The sequence below is a fragment of the Lepidochelys olivacea genome (assembly GCF_965140295.1).
Source record: "Lepidochelys olivacea isolate rLepOli2 genome assembly, chromosome: 3".
Classification (NCBI taxonomy): Eukaryota; Metazoa; Chordata; order Testudines; family Cheloniidae; genus Lepidochelys; species Lepidochelys olivacea.
In genome coordinates this window covers 157144780-157163656 of record NC_140413.1, presented here as the reverse complement: position 1 = coordinate 157163656, position 18877 = coordinate 157144780, and the positions used below count along the sequence as shown (strand labels likewise).

The 18877-nt window shown below is 42.1% G+C and overlaps 1 protein-coding gene across 4 annotated transcripts in view; it reads right to left on the bottom strand.

Annotated features, from left to right (window-relative positions):
• Positions 1–1542: 1542 nt before the first annotated feature.
• The window catches only part of LCLAT1 (lysocardiolipin acyltransferase 1), a 217181-nt gene continuing 199846 nt past the window's right edge, over positions 1543–18877 (bottom strand). For all 4 annotated transcript variants that reach the window (XM_084624424.1, XM_084624425.1, XM_084624426.1 and 1 more), the window contains one exon: positions 1543–5738. In XM_084624424.1, coding sequence (XP_084480550.1) covers positions 5236–5738 — 503 coding nt within the window. In that variant the 3' untranslated portion in view covers positions 1543–5235. The remainder of the gene's footprint in view (positions 5739–18877) is intronic.

The following is an 18877-nucleotide window of genomic DNA, read 5'->3' as shown; positions in this document are numbered from 1 at the left end:
TGAGCTAGCAGTGAGGCATGAGAAGAACAGGTAAGAAAGCATCTGGCTCATGCCCTATTCCCTTGCAATAAATCAAGGAAAGGGTCAGTTTCCTTTTTCATATTTAATGCTGTGGCAAAGTTTTTTTTTTAATTAAGAGAAATGTTACTGGAGTCCCGTTGATGATACTTAGAATACAGGGCAGTTGTCAGTCTCAGTGGCTTGTTCATCCAGACGATCTAGGCAATCCTTCCAACCGAGTTAGAGATGGACGTGGAGGCTGGCTGTCATCTTTGTAAGAGCTCAGCAGTCAGCTGGCTGCAGACTCTTGCACATATCTGTGGTTGGGCAACTAATAGGAACCAATTTTTTCCTCCCTCGTCGGGAAGCAACCAACTCCTGTGTGCAGAGACCGACATCCACAAATTCATCTGGGAAACATGTCTGACCTAACCAGTTTCAGTCAGAGCTGATGCTCCTGGGGACTGAAGGGCTCACCTGCTACTGGTTAGCAGCAAGGAATTTTAACAAGTAAAAAGGGTTTGGGGCTGTGGAAAGCGGGACCCCTGGGCTACATCAGTTTTCTTGAATGTCATGTGAAGCAGATGATCTACAGCACCCAAGATGCTACCTGAAACTGAATCTAGGCTGAAAGGGAGGTAGCAGTGTCTTCTCAGAGGTGAGAACCCATTCAACGGTACAGCAGCAATTGCTTTGTGTTGAGTTATTTGAATGCCCTGAACCTGTCAAAAAGTCCCAAGTCATTAGATTTTTTCCGTTTTTAAAATAGCTAGGAGGGTCCTCGTTCCTTCTACTTGAGGGGGCAGGACTCCTCTAATGTGGAATTGCCAGTCATGTCTGTGGTTAAGGATGAGTTTTGCTCTTGACACAGAGATTCAACCCCTTTGTTTTATATGAAGAACACAGTGCATCCCCCTCGAGCACTTACTCTTTGGGTACTGAATTAATTTTCTGAAAATTGACAGGTAAATTAGTTAATTAATTTATGAGTTAAAATGAATTAAAAATGGGGTTTTTAATAATTTTAGAACCTTTTGTCAGACTTTTTTTGTCCCTGATGCTATTGGTAACAATAAGACAGACCCTTTTAACATCCCATAATGAAAACACATTGAAGTCTCATGGATAGGATACATCTGAAACAAGATGCTTATCTGTATGCTGATAGCCAGCATGATCTTCCAGGCCACAGCTGTTTCCTGGCAGTTTTGGTGTCTCAGTCCTGGGAACAAAGCTCAAAAATTGGAGCTGTACTTGTGGGATGCTCTGTATTCTTTTGTGTCGGGTTTCCACAAACAAGTTAAAAGGAAGACTTTAGGTGAGACCGTGTCTCTCTCCGCTTCATATTTATTAACTAAACAGGTATATAATTAAATATCTCAACAGCCATACCCTATTGACTGAGGCTCTTAATAGCAATCACTCTCCATTAATAAAAGGCTGTAGGACTGGAGAGAAGGTTTGTCCCTTAGAGATGTATGTGGAATACTTTCACCCGATATAACTGATATTATGCATAAGAAAACAATTAAATGAAACATGTAAATGCACTAAGCCTTTATTGTTGCTGTACAGAAAGTAACAGATACATGGCTAAAACATTCTAACGTATCGGTGGACTTTGAAAACTAAGGCTATTCTGTAGATTTGTTCTATCCTAGTGTTTGTTTTCATACAACGTACTTATAAAATGAAGCTATAAAAACAGATTCCTTTTTGGAAACATCTGAGATTGGTGTAGTGCACAGAACTACAGACTACGTTTAGTATGATCAACACAACACGTTACAGACCCACGAATGGTTCCTGTGTTACTAACATTCAACACAAAAAAGATCAGTCTCAGACTGATGAATGAGCTTGGTGACAAACATAGACTGAACAGTTCAACCTTCTGTCTGAGCGAAGAGAAAGAGACCCATAATTCTGATAAGGAAACATTTGACTAAGGAAAATGAAAGCACCCTTAAAGGCAGGTTAAGCACATCATTTATCTCAAGAAATGTATTATCTAACAGACATGTTAACCCAGTAGAGTGACGGTAAAACGCACAGGGCATAGCTATTGGGAGGAAAGAGAACGGTAGCTCTGAGAAATTGTGCTAATGAAGTGAGAGGTCTCTTGCTGCCAATATGCTTCCCTTGAAAGATCAGTGTGTTTGATTCCCAGAGCACCAGAGCCTTCCAATCCAGCAGCAATGGAAACATTTCAAAGGAAAGAGATGTTAAAAAGAGAGCGGTCTGGCAGTTTTTGTGTGTGGAGTTTCAACTAAACAAACAAGGTGGAATGAAAAAAACATCTCTTGGAAGTTGGCCAGATAAAAGTGACATTTCAATAAAAAGTGGAAAATGAATATTTTCCCAAAGAGTTTTCCCCATTTTCTGATCAAATCTATTGAGCAACGCTTCTCCTGCCTCCTACCAACTTTCTCTTTTTTTATTACCTGGGCTCCAAACAATCTCTCCTTCTTACGTCTCAAATTGATCTGGAAATAGATGTGGCTTTCTGGTTAATTTCCAAGTTTGTACATCAGCCTCAGAAATGAGTTCAACTCTGTGAGAAATGGGGTTTTTACTTAACTTGTGCAGCACTGTGTTGTTGGGTCAGGCAATCCTAACATGTAGTATTTACATGCCACTAAACTTGTGGCTCTTCATAAAAATAAATAATAATAATAAAAAAAAAAGAATGGTGAATACATGAGAGAAATTCAAGTTACAATTTGGAGGTTGGTTCCCACATTAAGGAAATATTACAGATTTGGCCTCAATGGGATGTATTTAAAGGCCACTATCCATTACAGTTTCATGTTAGAATTTTGAAGAGTTTTTAACTCTAACAAAATAGACTTAAAAAATGTAGTAGAAATGTGAGCGAACAAGACTCCAGCTTAGGTTTCTGATTCACTTTAAGACATCCCAAAGTTCATGTAAGGGCAGAAAGGAATGCAGCTGATCTGTGTGTTAATGATGAGAAGTCTGCACTCTGCAATCCTCACTCGGGCTCTATGTTACGGCTCTAGGAGCAGGCAATCGTTATTACAGGCATGAATGAAGAGCCCAAGCCTTGGACAGGTAAAAAGCCTTTAAATTAGACAAAAAAGACTTTTTTTTCCCATTGCAGGATGAGATAGCTGGAAATGCAGGGAGTTGACCAAAACTGAGTGTTATCTTAAAGAAAACGATGGGATGTAAATGCAACCAGCAACCATATTTTTGCTAGAATAGAACTGCATTAAAAACATCGCCCCCCTCCAAAGTGTAGAAAGACCTTCCTTTTCTGCTGCATTCATGACAATGCAATGCCAGCTATCAAGCTATTTATTCATGCATTTCTAAATATAACAAGAGGAAGTTTGTTAGGAGACTTAAGCCTCAATTAGAAGCCATTTTTAGAAAGGAAAAAAGGTTTTAAAAAAATTCATGGAGTAAAACAGATGGCTTCAAGTACTTGTGCATAATAACTAATTAGTCGCTATGAGCGGGGATTAAAAACAGCTGTCACCTTGGAAAGGATAGTTAAATATAGGTAGGCAATTTCATCCAACAGTGGCCCTAGATTCAAACGCATTGAAGAACATGCCTAGTATTGAGATTTAAAAGAAAAATGATTTGTCTGCAATGATGAACCAATATTTGAGTGGTTCTGCTTTATACATAACAAACTCTTGATTGCACATGTCTAGATTTCAAAGTAATATAACTCCGCATAGTGAGCCAGACTACCTTGATATAGACAAGCATTTTCGACGTCTTTTGTGCAGCAAGTTTAGTAAGTAAGGGGTGTTCTGTGGCACTGGAATATACAAAGCAATACATTGTTTTGAGGTTGACCGCCAAAGTCAGGCAGGGGAATTTAAGTGCTGGAATTGTTTATTCCATATACTTTGCTGCCATGAATGTTATTCCTATTATCTGACAAGGAACCAGCCCCATCAAAAAATCCAGCATCTGCTACCCTGTAAGGGTCTGAAAGGCCTAAAACCTTTGATTTCTCTGACTTTCCACCAATGCCACATAAAAGGAGAGGGCCGTGGATAAATTTTCAATGGGAGAGTCTAAACAGTGAAAGATTGTGCAGAGGAGTGGCCTGAGTAGAAGAGGAATGACGTGATTGGGTAGTCAAGAAGGATATTGTGTTTGGGAAGAGAAATAGTGTAGCTTGTCCTGTGCTATAATAGGCTGAGACACTTCTCTTGCCATATAACCGTAGATAACCAGCTGTGGCTTTGGCTGAATTTTAGAGGGTCACATTGATGTGCAAACAGAAAAAAGCAGTCTTCCTACTGTAGACATTAAAGATTAAAACGACGAAGAAAACATTTTAAAAGCCAAAGTAGCAGCTTCAACTAAAAGACCTCTCACTTTCTCCAAAAAAGATATATTGTTTTCAGACAAGTTTCTTCTATACAGAGAAATTGTTAACATCTGCTCGCTGTTTAGCAAATGCAACATGCCCCCAGCTGGTTTTGCTTCAGCAGAAGGACCAACTCGAAGTACGACAGTACGTGCAAGTCTCCCAGAGGTAAGGGCTATTACACAGGTGACGGCCATACAGCACACTGAGGGAGCCAAACCCAGAAATGTAGGTCTTGCAAAAAAATCAATTTAGAGTCAGAGTGGGGCAGAGTGGATGGCCCTACCTGCACCACAACATGACACACCCGAGTTAGAATCCCCATTTAGTTTCTCACTTTTTCGCTGGGTTGGGTAGCAGTATGCTCAGTCCTGTTTGGGGAAGTGTGTGGGAAAAGGGTTTAAAATAAATGTGAAAATGTTAGGACTGCACGTGCGCACACGTTAGTTGCTAAATGAGCAAGTCTGGTGCTTAGTTTAGGCCAACGTGATTGTACAGGAACCACAGATCTGTCTCCCTTAGCTGAACAGTTTGGATCTGCAGTTTTAAAAAGTTCAGCGTACCTCACATTTATTAACATCGTAATGATTGTTAAATAATCCAGCAAGTTGTTTCATAGCTACAGTATGCAGCAGTTGCTAGCTGCTTGCAAGAGCAATATAGAAATTACATTCAAAGATAAAAACGATAGTTTTCACACATAGCAGTAACTAATATTTCTTTTTCACAGAATAAGTGCAAAATACCTTTAACAAATAATGGCGGTAGTGTAAAAAAAAAAGACAATTTTCATGCAAACACACTTCCCTGTTTACAAAGTCTGTGGTAAGTCTCAAAAACATCCTTTACCTCCTTCTCCTATAACAGCACTAGACTTATTATTCTGTTTTCCTGCCATATCCATTCTGTCGTTTATTAAAATATTGATGACGTGCAAGTTCAATTATTTCCAGCCCACCAAATATTTTTTGTTGCACAACAAAAATGACAACTGCAGTCACACAATACAATCGCACAAAGCTGTACAAGTACAGCAACACAAACATAGCTAGTGTGAACAATGTCCAGTACAGAAGCGAGATGCATTTAACCACTAGGACCCTGAGCTCAGATTTACAAGGTGGAATTATGCTTCGCCCTGTTACATCAAAGTACTTTTCACCTTCGTAGAACAACTGGAGTCTCTCTTCTTTCTCTTCCCAACGCTTCTGGCACCAGAGCTGCAGCTCTTCCCTGGAAGTTGGCAGAGTCCGTACTGGATACCTACGGACATGAAAATGTATCTCCTTTGGGAAGTTTCCATTCAGAAGGTGCTTCTCTGTTTGCGGAATGTTTTGAGGGTATGCCACAGTTATGTCATGGATAGCATCAAGGTTATTACCTATAGGAAACATTTTTGAGAACAAGATAAATATAGACACTACAATAGACAGTTTCTATGACAATTACCATGGATTAGAGCTTCAGGGTACAACTGAAAACTCAAAATCATGGTAGAATTCATGAAGATTCATTAGCAAGTACAGAGTATTCTACTCATATAAATATAATATTTTAAGGCTAGCAGGTCAATATTTCCTAATCACTGTTCTGTTTTTTCTGTCTCTGGGTTACAGCGAAGACCTGTAGGGACAAAATAACATTCACTAGAAGAAATACTAATCCAGGATTCTAAAACAGAATAGGTAAAAGGATAAAGTCTTATTTCAATGAGAGATTAGGATACACATGCCTGATCTTTTTCAAATCAAAATAGGGTTTGATTCACTGTATTTTACTGTGGTCACATACTTTTGAAGAACATTCATTACATTGCAAACTGAAATTATCTTTGACCTAACAACTGTAACACACAGTACAATAACTATAATGGTTGTAAAAGAATCCAGTTTAAAATTTGACTCAAAGCAGTACAAGTACAATTCTAATTTATTGCCGGTCTTGGGGGGAGGAGAGCACATACAAATATACAGCAGAAAAATGATCAGAAGTTCATTAAATCAGGAGTCCCTTTACTGCATTTTAGAAAATGGGGGACAGCTTTGCAAGGACTGTATTGCAATTAACACAGCCCCTTTACACGTAAAAAGTCAGTGCTCTGAGTGCCAGCTAGAAATGGCCTTTGCTAGAGGCTGAAGACTCTTCATGGGATTCCAGATTAGGAGAACCCAACAACAAAGTACAAACCTGGGAGATAAAGCTTTGGTTAACCTGGGTATAGCTAAGTATTTGAATGCACTTTTAAAAGCAATTGTGGATTAGCAATTAAAGGGGAACACTGACAAAAGGACCCAGCCCTTCTATCATTATGTCTAATCTAATCAATCCACTTGTGTGGACCCATGTTGTTAAGATGAGTTTTACTGCTGTACCTGTGCATTAATACTAATCTTTAGAACAATGCACTATTCCATATATCCTCTCAGCCTGCTGCTTCATACCAGACAACATTCTTTTTAGATTTGATAAAGCAAACTTGGCTAGTCTAGAACTGATCTAAAAATAGGTGCCCAGTGCCCTCGACGTGACATTAAAGTTAAGTTCTGCCAGCACTGTAATTTATCGGGCGTTGCTGCTTTTATTTTGTTGGTTGTCTCAGAGCAGAATAGGCTGAGTTAGAAACTAAAAAGACGAAGGGTTGTTCGTGGGTGCAATAACTATGACCAGATCTGTATCAGAGGAAAGGCCTTAAGGCAAGAGCGCCTGAACACCACTGCTCAATGCGAATCCAACTTCGGAATGGACCCAGCAAAACCCTTAACAGGCAAATACTATACCAAGGAAGAGATACCACTCTAACTGAAGACACAACAGCTCTCCACTCCCTCTCCATCACTTCCACCATGTGTCTGCTGAGCAATCATCACCCTTTCTAGATGGCATGATGCAGATGTTTTTAATAATCAAGATACTACACAAATAATAGATAATATTCCACACACATTGTGACATCGTTTTATTTATTGTACCATGCTGTGTACTAGCCTTTGCTGAATATCCATGTATTATTACTGATGCCCATTCTGTTCTTCTTACAAAACTCGGCACTGCTATTTTGTTAAATTCCCCACCTGCTTTGTTGCATCACGTCTGACATTAGACAGAAACCTTCAGAGCAGAGACCAGGTCTTATCTATACTGCAAAGTGCCGAGCTTGCCTTTGGTTCTGTAAATTAATGATATAGTGCAGATCTCAAAGCATTTTACACAAATGGGACCAGTAATGTTTAACTATGCTGTAGATGGGGAAACTGAGGCAAAGAATGGCTAAAAGACTTACACAGTGACTCAGGCCAGAACCCAACTCTCCTGACTCCCAGTCACATGGTTAGACTACTAGACCACTGTTTCCCCAACATAGCAGGGTGATAAGCACATCAAAGCGACTTCAGAAGAAATGACTCGGGCACTTCAAAGACAGGCTCAACATGCCAAAAAGCATAGAAACATATCAGATATAGGAAATACAGACATATACGATTTAATATGCAGAAGGATTAGAGCCTTCTAAACGTGTCCCTTGTCTTGGAGGGTTTAATTTTCTGGCAGGCCAAGCATGTGGCGATGGCAATTTCCAGCCAATTATTTAATAGCTATTGAAAGGAGCGTGCCTTCTCCTATTATTGTTTGCAGTAAGCTGCTGGATCTACACTGCACACTTTAACAAAAAGGTTCTGAATGTTTTCCACTGATTCATCAGTGACATCTATTAACATGAAAAGGGCAACACTATCACAGCCAGGTGCTATCTGAACGAACCTGCTTTCAAATGTTACTGCAACAGAAACTAGAAAAACCCTTTGGAGGGGGTGAAGCTCCTTTAATGACAGCTGCTAGGGCAGTGAATTTTTGAGCAGGGCACCCACCTCAGCACACTTTCACAGCAACCATTTCCTTATTGCTGCCTCTGTCTCCCCCCCCGCCAATGCAGGCTCATCCCACGTGTAGAGTGGAAACTTACTAACAGCCTATGGATCAGAATGAATGGAAATTGCCTGTCATCCAACAAAAGAAGGAAGGTGACAGTGGACAGAGTGGGGTATCGGAGAGCTGCAGGGAACCAGAAATGGACAAGGCTCAAGATACAATGGGGACATGTCGTATTCTAGAAGCAGCTAAGAAGGGATTACAGTGGTTAAATAAGGAATGACAGATGGGAACAACCAGAAAGGGGAGAGGAGACTACGTACAAAGGAGAAAACTAAGCTGTAGCTCATCAGAATTAATTTTTAAAGAAGGCAGGACACCCCAGGAGGAGAGCGGTATTAGGGCTGAGTACATGGAGAAGTTTTAGATTACTGGGCTTTGTTTCAGTTCATGCATGTTACATCCTATATCTTACCGTATCACTCTAGAGGATGGCCCACATCTCTATTAGTATGGGAAGATAGCAGAGTGGCCTCGTAAGTGGGGCATTAGCAGAATGTCATTGATGAGAATTGAATCAAACTGCAGCTTACTGTTACTATGGGGCACACAACTAGGTTAGTCAGGCAGCAGGTAGTATTTTCCCCCACTGAATTTAAATCCCTTCTTGAGGGACCTGCTTTCGCACATTTCAAGTGCAAGACATAATGCGGCTTAAGAGTCATGTTGCTCTAATTACCACTAAGACTGTTTCCAATGAGACAATAACTGAAAGACAGGACTACTTGTTTATAGCTCAGACTAGTTACCTGTGCCTAATGAGGCAGGCTTGGGACAACTGGCATTTATTAACTTCTGAAGATCCTTCTTTACTTTTATGCAGCTATGAATATTATTACTGGGTGGGGCGGGAGGGGGGAAACCAAATAGGTGTTTCACATCTGAAATCTAATTTTAACAACTCTCTAAATTAAGATAACCACAAAAGTGAGAGTAAAAGTTGATGGACGGGTATTTCAGCTGATCAGGACACACACATAAATTTCAGCAGCTTTCAGAGCCCTCTAAGACAAGGATTCTCAAACTTTTTTTTGCTGGGCCCCCCTTCGAAAATACTTGAGGCTGTGATGACCCTCCTCCCCTATCCCAGGCCACCCTTACTTCTGTGCAGCTGCTGGTGCTCTCTGGCCGCCCAGCTCTGAAGGCAATGCAGACGTAAGAGTAGCAATACTGTGACTCCCCTCCAATAGCCTTGTGGGCTTCATTTGGGCCGGGACTCCCAGTTTGAGAAATACTGCTCTAAGACAATAATTGGAATGAGGCTCCTTATTATCAGCGAGTGATGCTGTTCTCAGTGCATTGGGATAGAAACTGCTGCAGAGAGATGCTAACTGATTCTGAAAGCTTGTTCATCATCATTCCTACACAGCTAAGAAAGCCAAAACAGTTGAGTAATATGTATCTTAGTCTCCAGCTACTTAACAGTTACTAAGCTGCAAAACATCCTGAAAGCCTAGTTCTCCATTTCTTTCTATAAATATTTCTTTGAGATATACTGGTGCTCCACTTAAAGTTGTTCATATGCCAGGATTGACCAGTGTGTGACATTTCTCTTCAAATAACTGCAATGCGAAGTCAATAGCTTTAGGCCTTATAGTCATAAGTTGGTAAAAGTGATACAAGTAATTCCGACTGGGCTTGTGGCCAAAGTTATAGCATCAGCAGTAAAACTTCACTTGCTCTATTTTAAAAAAAGTGTTTTTATGAGGGAGAGAAAAAGGCATTTTTTTCTTTCATTATCCCAGATGCTCGATTCAAATCTCTCTCTTCTCAATCTTTATAACCAAGGGCCTCTTACTAGACTCAAAACAAACTTATCTCAGGCAGAATGATATTACATTTAAATCTCTGTGTTAAATAATGTCAGCCTGACTTCTAGGGAGCTTTTTTTAGCATGAAGACAGAGTCAGGATTTTAAATATTTTAAACTTCTCTCAAAGGTGTTTATCAAGAGAACAACACAGAGCTAGTATAAGTATTGTGAACTGCTTAAAGCAACATTCAGCTCTTAGGGAGGAACCCTCAAGATAACACAATCCAGAGACCATGCAGACATACAGGAGAATGATTCCATGGACCTATTATGTGTGGTATGAGGTTCAACTGGGAGTTCGAGCACCGACAGGAGTTCTTCAGATGTGACTCAGGTTACCACGAGGGGCATTTTTTGTAGATACTTGTAAGTGACCAACACCGAGCTGGTCACTGCGAAGTAAAAGGTTTGTTTTATAAGCAGATATTTTGAGGGCATGCTGAATAGACGTTCTCTTCCAAAGTGCCCTTCAATGAGCCCATAAATTAGAGGTGGACCCAAGCCTAAACACTGGAATGGAATTATTCAAAATGTTAGAGGTTTAAAATCTGAGTCCAAATGCTGTGCAGATTTCTAGTGTAAACAATCACATTGGTGGCTATTCCATCTTCAACCCAGGTGAGGCCCTCAGAGGTTATTTGTCCCTACATTATCTGTCTCTGACACTATGTTCAATTTCAGTCACATATATCATTACTAAGGCTGTGAGTCTGTCACGGAGTGTCACAGATTCCGTGACTTTCCGGGACCTCCATGACTTCTGCAACAGCCAGTGTGGCTGGCCCGGGGGACGCTAAAGTAGCTCGGCCAATCTCTGGGCCAGCAGCACCAGCTGCTGCCACGCGCCCCCCCCCTCCCCTCAGCGCCCCTTAGCAGCAGCTGGGGTCCTGGGCTGTGTGCTGCAGACTGCCCCTCCCCCAGCAGCAGCGGAGATCCCGGGCCATGTGCCGTCGCCGCCTCCCCCAGAACACCCGCGGCACCCCCTTCCCCAGAGCACCCACAGTGCCCCCAGGCTGCCCCCTGCCCCAGATCACCCAATGTTTAGTCAAAGCTATATAGTACAAGTCATGGACAGGTCAAGGACCATGAATTTTTATTTATGGTCCATGACTTTTACTAAAAATACCCATGACTAAAATGTAGCCTTAATCACGACCCCCCGGGTCAGAGCTGATCGTGATACTTCAGATCTTATTCCAATTTTTCGTTACATCACAACGTGGTACTTGATACATGGTCACGTTGATTCCAATTTGTATGGCTGCAGGGCTCTGCATTGTATAGCTCACATGGTGAAGTCAATGTGTCTGGAGTTTTTCTTTTTGCGGGGGGTGGGATTTTTTCTTTTTTCTTGGCTACATTAATGCCATGAACCCTGTGTCCAGATAGGGTTCTTTAGGCACTACCACAATTAAAAATGTATACATATGACTGTCAGATTTAAAAAGTGGAGCTGGTCCATGCATTTTGAGGCATTCCTTTGAACAAACTGATCAGTTACATAATCAAAACATAGATGGTAACTAGCAGAGTGAGGCTAATTGCTATCTGACAATATCTGATTTAAGATTGTTATGTCTTAACTTTGAACCACACACGGTGTTGGGTATTAAAACAAAAGCTATCAAAACCTGCTTACTGGAAAACGTTACTGCCTTGGCTGCTGAAAGACTTTCGGTTATTTTCCTTTATAAACACGGAATCTGAGGGGAGCAACTTCAAGGATTTACAACCACCGATGGATAGTATAAGCTTTGGGAGGATTTATAACTTCAGGCATCCCTCTTTAAAACAGCCATGGCAGTCTGAGTTCATCTCAACCACTTTCAATTCAATAGTTATTGGGATTCTTTTCTGTAGAAACTTAGCAGTCAAATAAGCAAACAAGAAAGGCAGAATGCTAATGCTAGCCTTGATAAACAGAACACAGGAAGTCTCTGTACCAGTCCGGACTCTAGAGCGATCAAGTGAACCTCTTCAGTTTTCCACATCCGCAGCAACATGATGGCTCCGAAGATATTCCCACCCGCCTACAGGAAGGAGTTCGAAGAAATGAGGCCTGTTCTCTTCCAATATGGAAAATTTTGACTATTTTCACTACTGGTGAAGAAGAGGAACTGTACACTTATAAATGTGACTATTATAAACTGTAACTGTATGTCTCCAGACTAGATGTCAACAAAAGATATATGCTATATCCCAAATTTGCCTTGGCTATCAGCATACCTTTGTGCCTGCGTCCTATGTTAAACAAATATAAACAGCATGTAGGCTTTCAGTCTAACACCAGATTTAGCAGTATGTAAATCAGAACTACCTCGGTTTGAAGCCAGCCAGGGGGAAAAAAAGAAAAAGAAAAAAAAAGAAATTATACTAGGAAATTATACTGATTTTGAAGTCCATTATAAAACCCCTCATTTAGTAGATTTTCACAGATTCCAGTATCAGAAGGGACCACTGTGATTGAATCTGATCTCTTGTATAACACAGGCCACAGAACTTCCCCAAAATATTTCCTAGATCAGAGCTTTTAGAAAAACGTCCAATTTTGATTTAAAAACTGTTAGCGATGGAGAATCCACTGCAACTCTTAGGAAGTTGTTCCAAGGGTTAATTGCTCTCACTTGTAAAACTTTATGCCTTATTTCCATTCTGAATTTGTCTAGCTTCAACTTGCAGCCATTGGATCATGTCATACCTTTCTCTGCTAGACTGAAGAGCCCATTATTAATTATTTGTTCCCATGTGATCAGAATGCAATCAAGTCACCCCTAAACCTTCTCTTTTTTAAGGTAGATAGACTCAAGGAGCTCAAGCTATCACTATAAGGCATGTTTTCCAGTCCTTTCATCTTTCTGATGGCTCTTCTCTGAACCCTCTCCAATTTATCAATATCCTTCTTGAATTGTGGTAACCAGAACTGGACATGGGATTCCAGCAGTGGTTGCACCAGTGCCAAATACCGAGGTAAAATAACCTCCCTGTTCCTGCTTGAGATTCCTGTTTATGCATCACAGGATTGCATTAACCCTTTAGCCACTGAATTAAACTGGGAGCTCATATTCAGCTGATTATCTACCAATACCCCCAAATCTTTTTCAGAGTCAATGCTCCCCAGGATAGAGTCCCTATCCTGTAAGTATGGCCTGTATTCTTTATTCCTAGATGCATAGATTTACATTTAGCTGCATTAAAATGCATATTGTTTGCTTGTGCCCATTTTACCATGCAATCCAGATCGCTGATCTGTCCTCTTCATTATTTACCCCTCCCCAAATTTTTGTCTCATCTGTAAACATTATCAGTGATGTTTTTATGTTTTCTTCCAGGTCACTGATAAGTGTTAAATAACAGAGAGCCAAGAATCGATCCCTGTAGCACCCTACTAGAAACACACACATTCAATGTTGGTTTGCCATTTAGATTGATAAAGAGCACTCTGGACCACGTGGTAAGCTTGCACAAGCAAACAGTATGGGGGGTTTTAAAGGGAGGCGGGGTAGCTTCCGGCCTCTATAACCCCTGGGCAGTGGAGTTCACAATTGTGACCAGAGCAGTCAGTGTCAGGCACTGTGGGATGTCTGGTGGAGGACTGTTAGGGTCAACATAGGTAAAGCAGCATCTACACTCACGTCATGTTGACCTCAGTACATCGACCATGGCTAATCACCATTCGGGGAGGTGGTGTTCCTGTGTCGCCGTTACAGGGCACATACTTTAGGGGAAGACAAATTTAAGTGTAGACAAATGCATGACTAGGGCGATGCAAGATGGCTTACATCAACTTAACTCCTTAGGGGTTTGGAAAGGGTCCCATATGAGGGGAGATTAAAGAGGCTAGGACTTTTCAGCTTGAAAAAGAGGAGACTAAGGGGGAATATGATAGAGGTCTATAAAATCATGAGTGGTGTGGAGAAAGTGAATAAGGAAAAGTTATTTACTTGTTCCCATAATATAAGAACTAGGGGCCACCAAATGAAATTAGTGGGGAGCAGGTTTAAAACAAATAAAAGGAAGTTCTTCACTCAGCGCACAGTCAACCTGTGGAACTCCTGGCCTGAGGAGGTTGTGAAGGCTAGGACTATAACAGGGTTTAAAAGAGAACTGGATAAATTCATGGAGGCGAAGTCCATTAATGGCTATTAGCCAGGATGGGTAAGGAATGGTGTCCCTAGCCTCTGTTTGTCAGAGAGTGGAGATGGATGGCAGGAGAGAGATCACTGATCATTACCTGTTAGGTTCACTCCCTCTGGGGCACCTGGCATTGGCCACTGTCGGTAGACAGGATACTGGGCTGGCTGGACCTTTGGTCTGACCCAGTATGGCCCTTCTTATGTTCTTACGTTCACCTACCATTTACAGAATGAACAAGAAGGCTGGGTTACAGCACTCAATTCAATTTGCTGAGCATCATCTCACTTGTTCTATTAATGTCTATTCCTCTTTTTTTTTTCCTTCGAGAACCTGGGCCTTCTGACCAGACTATAGCCCATACCACGGTCAACTTGCCCACAAGAGCATGCACTGACAATTGTCAGCTTTGCAAATCCGAGCTGCCTTTAGAAATGTACCTCGTGCAGTGTGAAAAAGAGACCCTTAAGGGCAAGTGGGAGGGAAGAGTTTCTGGAGAGTGGTGAGCTGGCTGCTCTGCTGTTGACACAGTGGTTGCATTTATGAGAATGACAACCTGGCAGCTGCACTTTAGTCTTCAGAGCAATACTCTCTCCTTCCTCCCTGTCTCGGAAGTGCTACTGTATGAATTACAGAGCCAGAGCTGATTGAGGCATAAATAAAACACATGGGGAGAGTGTGGGAGGGGGAGGGGACAATAAAAGGAGCACATTATTTTCAGTCACTAAGGATGACCAGGCATAACTAACTCGCTGGTCTTTACTCTATCACTTGTAAGCTACATTTGTCAATCCCAGATAATGAAAATATCTTGTTTATCCCCCCCATGTTGTGTAATTGCTCTTTCCCAGCCTCCCCTGCTGAATGTCTATTTTACATACATATATATTATAAGGTTTTGTAAGATAAAAGCTTTCATAGCCCCGTTACATTGTCATCTCTAAGAACACAGTATGTCCCTATTACTATCACAAACTAATTGTGGAATGTTCTCTATTAATAAGACGGTGATGTTTTACCTGAGGACTAGTCAGATACTGAAGTATTGGTATACATCTGCCCAACTCTCCTAAGTTTTAATATGAATTGCCTGGCAAACACCCCATAAACTCAGATAAGAATAACTGTGATTAATTCACTTTACTGCAATACAATCCTTGCAAAGAGTCCCCAGATTTACACCTGCACCCAAACAGAAATATTTGTAGAAGAATATACAAAATGAAAAAGTTGAATAAAAAAGTTAAACTGGGAATTCCAGGTATTTTCTTAAAACGCAAGTACTGTAAAAAAACCAAATGAAGAAACCATTCTTCAAGAGTGATAGATGGCTACAGATATTTAATCACTAAGACCCTGACATGTATAAACAACTCAAGCTTATTCTTCGTTTAATTTTGTGAATTTCTGGGAACAATGTCCAGGGCATTACTTTATTCCTCTCTTGTTTTATGGTACTGATTTCAAAGACATGTATTTGGCTGATCAAGTCCACCACCCATTCCGAATCCTTTCCCCTCTGCCAGTGCAACCAGTCACCTTACACCAATAATCCTGTATACTGAATTAAGCTCACAAAACTTTAATGGTACCACTCTTTGGAACTAAAACACACAGTAAAAGTCATTGGAGGGTAATTAAATGGTATTGTTATGCACTTGTTAGAACTAAGAGTTCCACTTTCATTTCTGTCTGACCTCACACAGTTAATGGTTAAACTCAATTGTCTGCTTTGCAAAAGGCTGGATACACAAAGACCGATGAAGTTTTCTTTTCTGAAAAAATTATATAACTGCCATATTAACCATGTTTAAAATCAGAGATCATTTTCACTTTGTTAACAATACCTTTTTTCCACTGCGTGAAAGACAGATCATCACACTGTATTACACAGTGAAAGATAGCTTTTACTGTTCCCAATTAAAATAAGCAGAGTAAAATGGACTACACTTTGTTCTGATTTCCCTGTTCAGTCAATAAAATTGAATTAATTTTCCCCGACTTCCTCCAAAACCACTCCCGTCAGATACAGTTACCTTTTACAGTTCTGAGATCCAGTCACATCCCGGTTAAGAACTTCCTGATTGTATCTAATGTACATGTACAGAAATGTTTTTTTTTTTAATCAGGGATGACCCTTTAACCTATTTTGTCCCTTGTCTGTTTCAAAGTCATTGAAAACTTGGGGGGGGGGAAGTGGGGGCAAGGTAGCAGAACTCACACCTGGAGTTGCAGCTAGCAAGAGATGTCAAGAGTAACAAGAAGGGTTTCTTCAGGTATGTTAGCAACAAGAAGAAAGCCAAGGAAAGTGTGGGCCCCTTACTGAATGAGGGAGGCAACCTAGTGACAGAAGATGTGGAAAAAGCTAATGTACTCAATGATTTTTTTGCCTCTGTCTTCACGAACAAGGTCAGCTCCCAGACTACTGCACTGGGCAGCACAGCAAGGGAAGGAGGTGACCAGCTCTCTGTGGAGAAAGAAGTGGTTCGGGACTATTTAGAAAAGCTGGATGAGCACAAGTCCATGGGGCCGGATGCGCTGCATCCGAGAGTGCTAAAGGAGTTGGCGGATGTGATTGCAGAGCCATTGGCCATTATCTTTGAAAACTCATGGTGATCGGGGGAGGTCCTGGATGACTGGAAAGAGGCTAATCTAGTGCCCATCTTTAAAAAAGGGAAGGAGGAGGATCCTGGGAACTACAGGCCAGTCAGCCTCACCTCAGTCCCCAGAAAAATCATGGAGCAGGTCCTCAAGGAATCAATCCTGAAGCACTTACATGAGAGGAAAGTGATCAGGAACAGTCAGCATGGATTCACCAAGGACAAGTCATGCCTGACTAATCTAATTGCCTTCTATGACGAGATAACTGGCTCTGTGGATGAACGGAAAGCAGTGGATGTGTTCTTCCTTGACTTTAGCAAAGCTTTTGACACGGTCTCTCACAGTATTCTTGCCAGCAAGTTAAAGAAGTATGGGCTGGATGAATGCACTATAAGGCGGATAGAAAGCTGGCTAGATTGTCGGGCTCAACGGGTAGTGATCAATGGCTCCATGTCTAATTGGCAGCCGGTATCAAGTGGAGTGCCCCAAGGGTCGGTCCTGGGGCCGGTTTTGTTCAATATCTTCATTAATGATCTGGAGGATGGTATGGATTGCATCCTCAACAAGTTTGCGGATGATACTAAACTGGGAGGAGAGGTAGATACGCTGGAGGGTAGGAATAGGATACAGAGGGCCCTAGACAAATTAGAGGATTGGGCCAAAAGAAATCTGATGAGGTTCAATAAGGACAACTGCAGAGTCCTGTACTTAGGATGGAAGAATCTCATGCACCGCTACAGACTAGGGACCGAATGGCTAGGCAGCAGTTCTGCAGATAAGGACCTAGGGGTTACAGTGGATGAGAAGCTGAATATGAGTCAACAGTGTGCCCTTGTTGCCAAGAAGGCCAATGTCATTTTGGGATGTAGAAGTAGGGGCATCGCCAGCAGATCGAGGGACGTGATCGTTCCCCTCTATTCAACATTGGTGAGGCCTCATCTGGAGTACTGTGTCCAGTTTTGGGCCCCACACTACAAGAAGGATGTGGAAAAACTGGAAAGCATCCAGCAGAGGGCAACAAAAATGATTAGGGGACTGGAACACATGACTTATGAGGAGAGGCTGAGGGAACTGGGATTGTTTAGTCTGCAGAAGAGAAGAATGAGGGGGGATTTGATAGCTGCTTTCAACTACCTGAAAGGGGGTTCCAAAGAGGATGGATCTAGACTGTTCTCAGTGGTAGCAGATGACAGAACGAGGAGTAATGGTCTCAAGTTGCAATGGAGGTGGTTTAGGTTGGATATTAGGAAAAACTTTTTCACTAAGAGGGTGGTGAAACACTGGAATGTGTTACCCAGGGAGGTGGTGGAATCTCTTTCCTTAGAAGTTTTTAAGGTCAGGCTTGACAAAGCCCTGGCTGGGATGATTTAGTTGGGGATTGGTCCTGCTTTGAGCAGGGGGTTGGACTAGATGACTTCCTGAGGTCCCTTCCAACCCTGACATTCTATGATTCTATGATTAGAGGGAAAAAACAGCATGGTACAGATCTTCAGAAGAGAGTGATCCTCGCAATTACTGTATCAGTAAAATAATGGAACAAATATTGACCAGGACACAAGAGTCACATTATTCTTTTCAGAAATAGGGTTGCTAACTTTCTAATTGCACAAAACCGAACATCCTTGCCCTGCCCTGCCCCAAGGCTCCGCTCCTGCCCCACCCCTTCCCTGAGGCCCCGCCTCTGCTCACTGCATTCCCCCCTCCCTCTGTCGCTCACTCGCTCATTTTCACCGGTCTGGGGCAGAGGGTTGGGATGTGGGCGGGGGTGAGGGCTCCGGGAGGGGGCCAGAAATGAGGGGTTCAGGGTGCGGGAGGGAGCTCTGGGGCAGAGGATTGAGGTGCAGGGCGGTGAGGGCTCCGTCTGGGGTATGGGCTCTGGGATTGGGCCGAGGATGAGGGGTTTGGAGTTGAGGAGGGGGCTCTGGCCTGGGGCAGGGGGTTCAGGGGCAGGAGGGGGTTCTGAGTTGGGGCAGGGATATGGTGCGGGAGGGGGCTATGGGCTGGGGCAGGAGGTTGGAGCATGGGAGGGAGTTCGGGGTGAGGGCTCC